The sequence below is a fragment of the Lycorma delicatula genome, chromosome 1 (genome assembly GCF_047948215.1).
Source record: "Lycorma delicatula isolate Av1 chromosome 1, ASM4794821v1, whole genome shotgun sequence".
Taxonomy (NCBI): Eukaryota; Metazoa; Arthropoda; class Insecta; order Hemiptera; family Fulgoridae; genus Lycorma; species Lycorma delicatula.
The window spans coordinates 356,145,412-356,158,256 of NC_134455.1; the positions used below are offsets into that span (position 1 = coordinate 356,145,412).

Sequence of the window (12,845 nt, forward strand, 5' to 3'; positions counted from 1 at the left end):
TTATTTTTAACCTTCATATAACCACAGTTTTTTTATTGTTGTATGCTGTAATCGGTGATAAGTATAGACTGTAACAAGAGCTCTAAAAATGCATTTTTTTCTCAATTAACACATGCACACACATGTGCACACACACACACACACACACACACACACTTAAAAATAGAGCACACATGAGGAATAGCACATATGTGTTAATGTGAATGTGTGTGGGTGTGAGTATGTTTAAAAAGGAGTCAAGTTGAGAATTTATAACCCTAGAGAACTAATGCTTTAAACATTCAATTATCTGTTAATTTATTCGCTCTCCCTATTGCTTTCAATTTGTAATAGGTTTTGCTACAATTTTTTTTTCTTTTTTTTTGCCTGCAGTTGTTATTTTCTTATCAAGTCACTTTTTACAACTGTATGTAATTCTGTTGTACAGTAAAAGCGGCTAGAATTTCCTCACGAGTATTACAAAATGATATTTATTAATGATTTGTGATGCTCCCTTGCTTCTGAACCTGTACTGTTTGAAATTTCTCTCTTCTGTATCATTAAAGAACAAAAAGATTTATTTATTTCAGTGGAATAGAATAAAATCTTTTGAAACAATAAATAAATCAATATTTCATAATAAATAACTTCTAATGGCTTAGTTAACAGCTACACAATCTTAATTACTACACTTACTAAATGACCTGATGGCTTTCCTACAAGATACCCTACTATTTCTAGCATCCTATTTTTTCTTTATGAAACATAAAATAAATAAATGTACTTGCCTACAATAAAACATGCAAACAAAATAACAAATTGGCAAAGATGAATGTTAATAAATATATGTTGAAAAAATACCAAAAATTAAAAAAAATTGAAGAAAATTATTATTAAAATAGAAAAAAGTAAAAAATGGAACGAAGTCAGGAAAAAATCCTTCAAGAATTAATAATGTAACATTTGCCATTGAATGAGAAATATAACTGATCTACTAAAAGTGGTGTTCTACAAAATCATCATCTACTGGAATACAAACATGAAAAGGTTATTCCGTTACAAAAGCTAGCCACTGACAGATAATATTTTGTGCATGTATCAAGTATAATAGATTTAATATAGAATTCATTCACATCAATTCCACTGGCAAGTGAACTCCTTAACCAACAGTATAAATTGATGCTTGTAATACCAACATTTTGTGATTTAATAAGATTTTAATGCCATATAAGTTTTCAAATACAAGAAGAAGAAAAATTAATTACTCACCGATATTATATGTTTTGTTGAAAGTATAGCGATGAAAAAAAATAAAACATAAAAAAATGCTACCAAGCTGCTATGAAAAGCCATCAATCAGTAAACAGGAGAGTTAATTTGAAATTATAGTGATATTTTTCTACTAAGGTGCAATGGATACACCCAACTAGATAATGTAATATTTGCCATTGAATGAGAAATATAACTGATCTAATATCGCAATATTGCATATCTAATATTGCAATCAAATATCATGCAGCCATAAAAACAAAAAGGTGGTCTTTGAGTATTTTCTTTGGTATTAACATTTTATAATAATGAATGCTAATGTTATATAAACAATAAGCTGAAGAAAAATAAAAAATTAATTTTATTAAGGGTCTCAATCATATAGGTTGTAGGGCCTTGCACAACATATAAGTATTCTAAACTTACAACACATCATCAAGCACAGCTGGCTAAAACTTAAAATATTTGTTTCTTAAATTAATATATTTCATATTAAACACCAAATAAAAATCATACTAAACAGAGCATGATTACAGTGTTTTGCATCTCCTCTACTTCAAGTCAATTGGCAGAGAAAATTTTAGAAGGTGCTGCATTCACTGTCCAGTGAATGCAATTAATATTAGAATAAAATTAAAACAAATAAACTCATTCATTCAGTTACAAATGAATATCAATTAAAAAATTGATTTTCCATAAAAATTATTGATTTTCAATAATATTTGTATGAAATACTCTTTCAAATATGTGATTATATTTGCACTTCTACTAAATACTTTTGATATTAAAATAAATCTATAAACAATAAATATATGTAACTTATCTCCTTTTAACATATAGGAGAAATAAATAAATTTTCAGTTTCTGAATTCATGCTCAATTCCACTGGTAAATAATAGATATGTATCATCACTTAAAAATTTAAGTATATAAACTTTTTGACAATCATATTATAATTAGAATAATCTGCATTTATTCATGCTTTGTGTATAGAACTGTGACATTTATAAATGTATAATAAAATGATAACTATACAATTTCAATCAAGTGTGTAATAAATGCATCATCTCATGAAAAATCAAGGTAATCATAAATACAAAATTTATATAAATGTAAGTTATTAAAAAAAAATTTTCTGAAATTTCAATTCTTCCTGTGTGTATTACAATGAGGAAATTTTATTCAAAAAATTTTAAAATTATACGGATTTTAAAAAATAAATTATAAGGAAAATAACTAAGGAATCTTATAAAGAAAAGTACAAGATCAGTTTAATTAAATTAATTAATCACACTAAATGCAAAAAGGTAAAACCTCTGCATCACTATGTAAATACAAAAAGTGAACACACTGAATTAAATGGTAACATGTTCTACATGCATTGAAAAGTGTTATAATGTATTTTATGGATTAATAAAATAAAAAAATGATTATATCAAATATCAGATAAATTAATATAATAAATTATATTATACATATCTACCTGCCCTGAGATAGATAATCCCCACATCCGGAACACAACATCTATGTTCCACGTCCAGGGCGGCAACAGCTGTACTTCTTACATTACATATAGCTGGCTAACAGGGTTCTGAGTAAATTCCTCGGTTATGCTTTTTTAAGTTTGACCTGTTTCCAACTTCAGGTCACTAAACGGACTGGATTTTTCGGCTACCTGCAGGAAATGGAATAATAAACGATTTGGAAATGGAGTCATACCACTCTTAGAGCTGGCGATGTAGCGGCCAGGGTCAATGTTATTGCAGGTGTAACGGAGACCCTTCCGTTGTCCACATGCCCCCTGCGATGGCAAGCACGTAGCAATGGTGCCCATGTATGTCGGTGCATGGGAGCTCTGAAAGCTTCGGTAAGTAGGAGCCTGGAGTTAGTGCAGAGACTGCGGATCCGCTCTCTGCCAGGACATATGCCGGTTCCACCGGAGTACCAGATCGGACCTCCAAGGTTAGTAGCCCTGGAGTGGGGGTGTACCCCGGCGGCTAGCCTTGCTACAGAAGGGATCAACCGTTCATGAATATTGAACAATCAAATGTGGCAGATGGTGCACGTAATCACCCTCGTTTAGAATCCCCCGATTCGCCACAAGCGAAGAGGAAAAAGAGCAAAGAGTGTGACAAAATCAAGAAAGATGCTGATAGAATCAGTAAAGACTTATGTAAAAGCTTATTTGGCTATAGTGTACCTAAGCCAAGATTTTTAATTATTACAAAGGAGAATGGAAACTTCCAAAAAGCTAGTCCATTCTTAATCGCAAGAGAAATTACAAATTGTGCTGGTGGTCCCGTTAAAGAAATTCGAAAGACTTTTAATGGATTGCACGTCAAAACTATCAACGACGTGCAAAGCCAGAAAGTCCAGGCATTGAAGAAGATCGGTGAATTTGCGGTTTCTGTTCAACCGCATAGCACACTGAACTCATCCAGAGGAGTAGTTGTTTGTCGCGATCTTAATTGTACAGAAGAAGAAATTGTACAAGAAATGTTGAGTCAGTGAGTGACTCAGTGTCGCAGACTAACTATGCGAAGAAATGGTGAAGTTGTTCCTTCGGCCTCGCATGTTTTAACATTTAATAGGCCGAATCTTCCTGAAAAGGTATGAGCTGGCATCCATCGGCTTGATGTACGAGCATTTATTCCGCAGCCGATGAGATGTTTTAAGTGTCAATGATTAGGACACACAGCAGCTAGATGTGAAGCGCAGGAAATATGCATATGTGGAGAGAAAACACATGAGGGGGACCCATGTAAAGACCCTCCAACCTGCGTTAACTGTAAAGGGCATCACAATTGTCGTTCAAGAAACTGCCCTACATATAAATTAGAAACAGCGAGTCATGAAGTTAAAACGCTTCAGAAGGTCAGTTATCCTGAAGCGAAGAAGATTGTTAATCAACGTACACCACGACCATCGACTTCTTATGCAGAAGCAGCGGCTGCCCCTTCCACATCTAAAATTAATGTGGAGCAGTTGCTTAACACGATGGCACCAAGTCTTGCGACAATGATTGAAAGAATCATTGATTCAAAGATTGAGTCGACTCATCAGAGAAAACAAAGTAAAGATGAGAAGGCTCATCCCCGGACTGACGCCATTGACATCAGAGACGCACCAGCACAGTTTAAATCACCAGCTAAACCTGCAATTATTAAGCCACCAACTGAAGTAGGAATAAAAAATCTTGACTTATCTAGCAAAGAGAAACGGATCACTCCGTCATCTAGTCACAAGTTTAAAGAAATTGTCACAAGAAAATCTGAATCTGCGGAAATGGAGGTGCAAGCTATTATAGAAAAAGCACCAGACGCAGATGAAATAAAACCTGTACCAATAGAGCCTCCAAAAGCACAAAGGTCAGATTCGGTGAGAGCATCTATTTCAGCTGGACCCAGTACTGCAGTAGAGATAGAGTCCGGCTCATCCGCCGCGGAGACATCATCGCTTATTAGTTTAGATTCGCTAGCAAAGATGCTAACAGCACTGGCAAAACTTTCATCAACTGACGTCAGCCGCAGAACGTCACTGGCCTCCGAAATAGAGGAAGATGATGCCATGTCTGAGGCCTCAGATACGCTGTCATCAGAGGTTGAGGCCGTCAGAAGAATGGAGAAACACAAGAAAGGATGGCCGAAAGGAAAGCCTAGAAAGTAATTTTTTGGATATAAGTTATAGAAGAATGTAAATTTTGAACATTTTCGTTTCATGAAAATGAATACTGAACCTTTTTTTTCCTTTTTTTTGAAATGGGATGGGGCTAATGACCAAAAGTAGTCGATGCCCCTAAAAACCTCAAAAAAAAAAAATATATATATATATAATAAATAAATGATTAAAAATGAAACCGCATGATCTTTACTTACTACCGAATAAAGTTATTATTTTTGTACTATGTAATTAAAACAAATAATAATTTTTAAGCCACTCAATAAGAATATTCATGTTTCCTGAATATTTCAACTGTAATCTGAAATGCTATTAATCTATAGTAATAGAATTCTTGAACTTTACAATAATAGAATTCTTAAAAAAGTTCAAAACAAATTGATTACAAAATGTCATCACAGCAACCTGAAAGACAACTAAAAAATTACCGTAATCTTCAGAAATTTAAGCGTTGGAAAAACCCATCAATTTCTGTTACAGAAAGGAACATGGAAGGTAAGGCTTTTAAAGTGTTACTCCTGAGATGAAAGTATTAAAAGCCGATGTAGCAGATTAACTACAAAGTTGATGAATTTATCAATGGTAGAGGAAATTGATGAGGAATAGAATAACCTCTATCATACTGTTAAAGAAGGAGCTGATGAGACTGTTAGTATGAAATGGAAATTACATAAGAATGGCCTGAGTATTTGGAATGAGGTAGAAAATACCATAAAAGAGAAGCAACATTGGTATAGAATATGGTTAAATGATCCATCAGAAGAAAACTGGTTATCTTATAATAGAGCCAGAACTTTCATAAATCTGTTGTTAGATGTGCCCAACAGGAATCTTGGGAAAAATTTATAAATACTGCAGAGCAAGATATGCATGGAAAGCAAGAACTAGCTAATAAATTTTTGAAAATGATGGGTCAGGAAAATAGGGAACATGTGTGGCTGCATTGTATATTGAAGGAAGAACAGATAGAACATTATACTATCTTGTGGTGTGATAGAAATTTAGATGAAGGAAATTATTCTCATTGTTCCTCTGTCAGATAGATGAACTAATGATTGATGAGTAACAGAAGGTAATTAAAAACATTAAGAATCGCAAATCACTGGGTCCAGAGATCGATTTAAAGCAGAACTGATAAAATATGGAGGATTACTGTTGCATATGAGATTGATATATTTGATTAATGTTTGTTGGAAGTCACAAAATTCTTAGGGTAAATCCAGAGTAATTTCGTTATTTAAGAAAGGATCTCATGCCATCCCAATAATTATCGCAGAATCAGTTTGTTAGACATAGGTTAAAAAATATATGCCTCCTTGTTGAGTAGATATCTTATGAGACTGACAGACTCTTTAACTGGGAAGAACCATATGGGTTTCAGGAAGGGTCCATCGTGCATTGACATGCTGTATACTCCAAGAATGGTTATCGAGACACCAAGAATTTAATCGTCCCTTACATCTGGCCTTTGTGGATTGGAAAAAGGCCTTCAACGTTTGTAGATCTATGATGTGGAACATAATGTTGGGTAATAAATACCCCAAGCATCTTGTAACTTGTGTTGTTGGTTTATGTTTTGAAATGACTGTTATAATTGATGCAGGAAATGGGAAGAAAACAAAGTTGAGGATAAACAAATGTGTTCGACAAGTTGTCCACTGTCACCAACATTATTTAATAAGAATCTGGATGAGCTAATGTCGATTTGGCAAGGTAGAATTGACTCCGAAGTATATCTTGGAGTTACTCTTAATTTTTAGCATTTGATACAATAATTGTACAGGGAAGTGAAGACAAGCTGCAAGTGGCAGTTCATCAGCTCAACCTCCTCAGTAAAGAATTCAACATGAAAATTTAACAGCAGAAATCTAAAATTATGGCCTTTAGTGTAAAGTGGCCCATGGGTTCCAAATTAACCAATAATGGGTAAATTCTGGAACAGGTGGGAAATTTCACATATCTGGGGTGTGATCTGTTCTTTGATCATGAACAAGATATAAATGGAAAATTGACTAAATTTAGTGCAGTTTGATCAATTCATCATACTCTGAAAAGGGTTCACACCAGGAAGGATACCCAAATTAAATCTTATAAAACAATGGCCATTCCTTTACTTACATATGGTAGTGAAGTGTGACCAACAGCAAATCGAACGATTTCAACATACAAGTGGTAGGGAAGGTTCCTGCAGAGCATGAAGAGTTATATGAGAAAGAATTATTATGAATAAAGTCATTCATGAAGATATAAAATATAGCCAATCAACGAAACGTCAGATGATATCGAGAAAGATGAATGAGTCACATGTTACCAATGCCTCAAACATAGGTTGCCATTGCACGCGTGGTACTATAAGCTGGATGGAAGAACCAGGAGGCAGACTAAAATGTTGATGGCACCTAAACAGGCTAATCAAGCCTCAACCATGGAGGAGGTGAACTTTAAATTGTTCTTGTTTGACTTTTTAACATTACACAAGAAAAAGTTCCGTGCTTCATCAAAGTAAAAATTCTAATAATACTACATGAACAAAAAATTGAAAAGAAAATTTCATTACTTTCAACAAAAACACAATTAGATTTCAATGCCCATTAATAAGACAACAAGTCTGAAGCAAGGTTAATGAAATGATGCATATATATGGTTTAAGAAACAGAATTTATAAGAAATATAAGGAAATTTATAAGAAAATAAATTCTGATACATTTTCAGTTGTCAAAATTTATTTATGAAGTAAATAAAGCACATCACAAATCGTTAACTAGTAGTTACCTGCTATATCCTACTGCCTATGCTGATGGGAGCATAATTAGAAAATGTTATTTTATACCTAAAATTTTACATATGTATAAAATATAAGGTCAAAAAACATTCTGACTTAAGACTTCTGAGAAGACCTAATTATTAACTTAAAAAATATGTTTTAATACTTTAAAAATTACACAAATTTTCTTTAAGTTTCATCTGAAAATACTTTGACATCAGACATTTTTTGAGATGAATTCTATTGGCCCTGATGTCCTACGAAGAGTGTCAAAAAATATGGTAAGAACAATTTGTACCTACCTTCAGGAAAATGGTGGTCATTTCCAACACTTACTGTAAGACATTACCAGTTGTGCATAACTACATTCTATGAATCAAATTAATTTTGAGTATCTCTGTATTATAGTCCATAATGGAATTATACTGTATAATATCATGATGTGCATGATAAAATGATCTCACTGTACTGTAAACAGAGCCCGAATTCCGCTGACGACCTTGGTCGACGCCTGCTGTAGACCTGAATTCAGGCCTATCAGCCTAGCCTGTTCGAGGTACACCTCATCAAACAAGGAACGAATGCCCCTGAGGACACCGTCCACCTTTTCTAAGGTCTCTCGGTTTACCTTATGCGCCTTGTCATTGTCAAGCAGGACAAACACGTTGGCGCACAACTCTTTAAGCCTCTCCTTCTGCTTATGCAGGGGAGAGGTACTACCTCCGGGCAGGGTGCCGGACACCGGACCACCCTGTGCCACACTCAGATCCGACCCTCTCGGGTCCGGAGTCACAATCAGTTCGTCCTCCACACGAACCAGGGGGATGTCGCAGCAAACCTCCTGAGTAATAGTACAGCCCTTACTGGTATCCATACCTTGTTGAGAAGAGAAGTTAAATAAAATAAGAATAAAATAAACGAGAATCGAGAGGATTATCGTTAGTCTAGTCAAGTATATGATATAAGGCTAGTAACAGTTTAGATCACAAAGAGCGAGTAAACAAAATTTTTAAATTTAAAGAAAATCATTCTGTTCATACAAATGGTAGTTGATTGTTGATTTATGAAGTTTAAAGTAAAATTGAATTACTATAACCAATCTCATTTATCTGATATTTGATTGTTGTTTATCCATCCCTTTACTTGAGATAGCACCCATTTTAAATCTTCACTTGTCTCCAATGGGAGTGGCAGAAAAAATTTATCTATGTATTTCAACAAGGTTTTATATCTGTACACATTAAACTTTTTTTTCATTTTGTGGTGCAACTGCTGAATAGTCCATTGATAAGCAATGAATCCAAAAACATATTTTTATTTATATGCCAAAAACAACAAAATTATTAGCTCTGAAAATTATTTTATAATATTTATAACAAAACTATCTATGTTATCAAATTCATTAAAAACTCAATAAAAACATTATAAAGGGACAAATTTGTTGTCTTACATATACTTGTTCCAAAATAATTCCCCAAAAAAAATAAATAAATAAAAAATAAAATCCTTACACATATGTTATACTTGAAAGATTTATGAAATAAAACAGATAAAGAAATACTTAAATATTCTCCACAGAACTTTGATCCAAACTGCTCTTTGTCAAGTGACTACTTTATAGTGCTGGGGCTACCCTAGATCTTGTACAACAGTTTGCTCATACATGAAACATTGCTTCTATTTCAATAGGAAGTATACTTTCAGTTCTTTTTCTACAATAAGTGACTTTTATGCATAATTTTTTGATATCTAGTGTAAGATATGATTAAAAAAATATTGGCTCATACTTGAAGACATTTTCTGTCTTAAGAACTTCAATGAAAAATCAGTTTCAAATATTAGTTGATCAAAAAGTGATAAATTTTTAAGTTGTGATTATATAATTCTTTTTCTTTATGATAAGGCAAATTATGGATACATTACTTTTTTTTAAAAAAGTCAGTGTAATTGCATCTTAAGTACAAATTTATAAATCATCTTCTATTAAAGATTATTTTCTCAATAAATAACAAAGAATAACCGTTTTACTATAACACACTATAAATAATTTTTTTTTTTTTGCTTTTGATTACGTATTTTGAGAGAGATGCATTTAGAAATAAAAATGTTAATATTTTTTACTCATGATATATTTTAATATAAGATATTTCATAAATGCAATCCTGTTGTATGATATTAAATTATTCACACTTAAAAAGATGTAAGAATTTTTATTTAAGTGAAAGATTTGAAATTTTGTAATGTTATTAACATAAAAATAAAAACTTCCCACACATCTCACAAAAAATCATTGCCCTAATTGTTCTTTTTTAAAATAAAAGAAGTCATTCAATTTAAGCAATATATTAAAAGTTACACACACTTACCATGCTACTACACACATATGGAGATCAAGAGTCAGTATGGTGACCAAATCTACAAAGTCTTGTATTAGCCACAGTTCTTCAACACATTTTGAGTTTTATTTCAAACACACTTTTATCAATTATGAATAAGTAAGTATGTATTTCAACGTAAAATTTTCTCGTAAAAAAAATAAAATAAATGGAGATAAATAAACTTACAGTATTTAAAAAAAAAATTGTAAAAATGACTGTTTTTAACTGTATATATATATATATATATATATACACACACACACACACACACACAAGGCATTTTTTTAAAGTTAGTACCGTTTTGAAATTCCGCCATTGTGGTCAGCATTCCACACATGCGCACTGTGTGCTCACATCTGTTGGCAAGCCACAGACACCATTACGAAAATATCTGATTGTGTTTACGTTTGTAAACATTTGAAGTGCCTCCACTGATCAAGAATCCTGCTGACTGTGAAATACATGGTGTGATTCGTTTTCTTAGTGCTAAAGGCGTGAAAGCGGGTGAAATTCACCATCAGATCAGTGAAGTGTATGGAGGAAACATTATGAATGAAGTTATGGTATGAAAATGGGTTAGAGCATTTAGAGATGGCCACCAGAATGTTCATGATGAGGAACAGAATGGACGACCATCAGTCGTTATTGAAGATTTGGTGCAGAAAGTTGACGTAAAACTGAGAGAAAACAAACGCTTTATGATTTCTTCGCTATCTGAGAGTTTCCTCAAGTTTTCAGAGGTGTTATCTTTAAAAATATGACCGAATGCTTAAATTATCAACAATGATGATGTCAAAGCAATTGTGTTGCAGTGGTTATTAAGTCAGGTGGCAGACTTCTATGACAACAGTGTTCAAAAGCTGGCTGCATGATATGACAAGTGCCTTAATTTTGGTGGCATTATGCAGAAAAGTAAATTAAAGTACAGGCTTTCACATAAAATAAAATTGTTAAGAATTAGTGTACTTTTTTAATTTCAAAACAGTACTTACTTTAAAAATATGCCTAATGTATATAAAAAGTATATATATATATATATATATATATATATATATATATATATAATATATACTTTTTTAATCCAATATTTTATGTGGTAGATTCATTCCCTTATATTTTACATATTTGAGAACAACTCTAAAAGAGATGTAACATAATCTAACCAACTCCAAAGTGAAAACTTCTATTTACTGGACTAAATTATAATAAAAATAAAAATCGTAACCTCATCTCAAACATTTCTTTCACTTAATAATATTAATATGTCAATTAATGATAGATACTACTCATCCAAAGCACACACAAATTTTAAAACTATCTTTAAAAACCAAACAAATGATTTTATGTCACATATAAAAAATCTTTTACTGTTAAAAATATAAAGGTAACAAAATCATTTTCATAAACATAAAAAAGTATTTTAATTCTCTTTAAATAAAATATCTTTAACACAATTCTTCTTATCACATCTAACAATATCACAAACATATCACAAACATATTATTAACTCAGTCAACAAATTTAACAAAACAGGAACCTAACTACAAAAACGTAATTGCAAAACACAATCTTTAAATTACTTAGAAAACTAATCAAAATATTATATTACATAAGAAATATGAAATACAGTGCAATTATCAAATATATTAAAAGTATGTGATAAAAAAATTGTGCACCGTTACAACCATAAATACAAAAAAAAATTATATAAAATAAATTTTGGATATACAAATAAAGTCTATTTGCTGTAGCAGGATGTAATACAGAATTTTACAAACACATAAAATTCTACCTAATCAAAAAATATAAAATGATAAATCATTCTCATGGAACTTGTAACAATTAAAACTTTAAGAATAAAAAGCCAAACAATTCCAATTAATCCGTTATATATAAAGAAAGAACTTTTTTAGATATATACATTTTTGAAAATAACAGTTAAAAGTTTGTTTGGTTATCTTTTTATCATTAAGCTAAAATAAATATTCTCAGTGCGATATCGGAAGTCCATTAATAGAACTGAAACAATACAACAGGGCTGGATCATCACAAAATACCTGCGCATTATTTAACTGTTTCACTATGTGACCAGATAATAGCTGATTACAAATATATATTCCTTCTGCCCTATCTTGCACCAGATTGTTAGTTATAAGCCATGTTATAAGATCACGTCCGGTGAAACAATGTCTATAATCCTTTGATACCCACCTTAAAAAACAGAAACAAAATTCATCAGTGAAAAATAATTACCAGAAATTATCAATATATATAAATGAAATCTTCCTATAATTAGATCGTCAATAATAAACTAAATATGTAATTATATTTATATTACTACTCGTATCATTAATTACAACTATCTCTTTTGTTGTCTATTTTTTTATTTTACTCAATACCTTTATTCTATACCATATGGTACCAGTTGATCAAAAGGAAAAATAACTATAAAACAATATTTATTTCTTTATTATTTTATTAAAAAAATAATAAAGTTGATTAACACATCAACTGCCATCCAATTTCCAAAAATTTCACAAAAGTTTTTTTAATTTTTTTATCTTTTTGGTCAAATTAAGATCTATTTTAATGGTTTTGGATCTCAAAATTTGTTTTTATTTATTTTTGTTCTAATTTTTTATTCATGCTGGTCACACCGGCTTGGTGTGAAGTGGTTGATTTAATAACAGTGTGCCATGGCGATCATGTTGTCGGTCACGTAGCGCACTCCAATGAATGTACGACTGTTACAGGAACCAAGTCGCCATTCCGGTACT

General features: G+C 31.8%; 1 protein-coding gene across 2 annotated transcripts in view; it reads right to left on the reverse strand.

Annotated features, from left to right (window-relative positions):
* Positions 1 to 11,372: 11,372 nt before the first annotated feature.
* The window catches only part of anchor (integral membrane protein GPR155 homolog anchor), an 88,786-nt gene continuing 87,313 nt past the window's right edge, over positions 11,373 to 12,845 (reverse strand). The window contains exon 15 of one of the 2 annotated variants that reach the window (XM_075382537.1): positions 11,373 to 12,279. In XM_075382537.1, coding sequence (XP_075238652.1) covers positions 12,057 to 12,279 — 223 coding nt within the window. In that variant the 3' untranslated portion in view covers positions 11,373 to 12,056. The remainder of the gene's footprint in view (positions 12,280 to 12,845) is intronic. The other variant, XM_075382536.1, reaches the window with a different exon arrangement.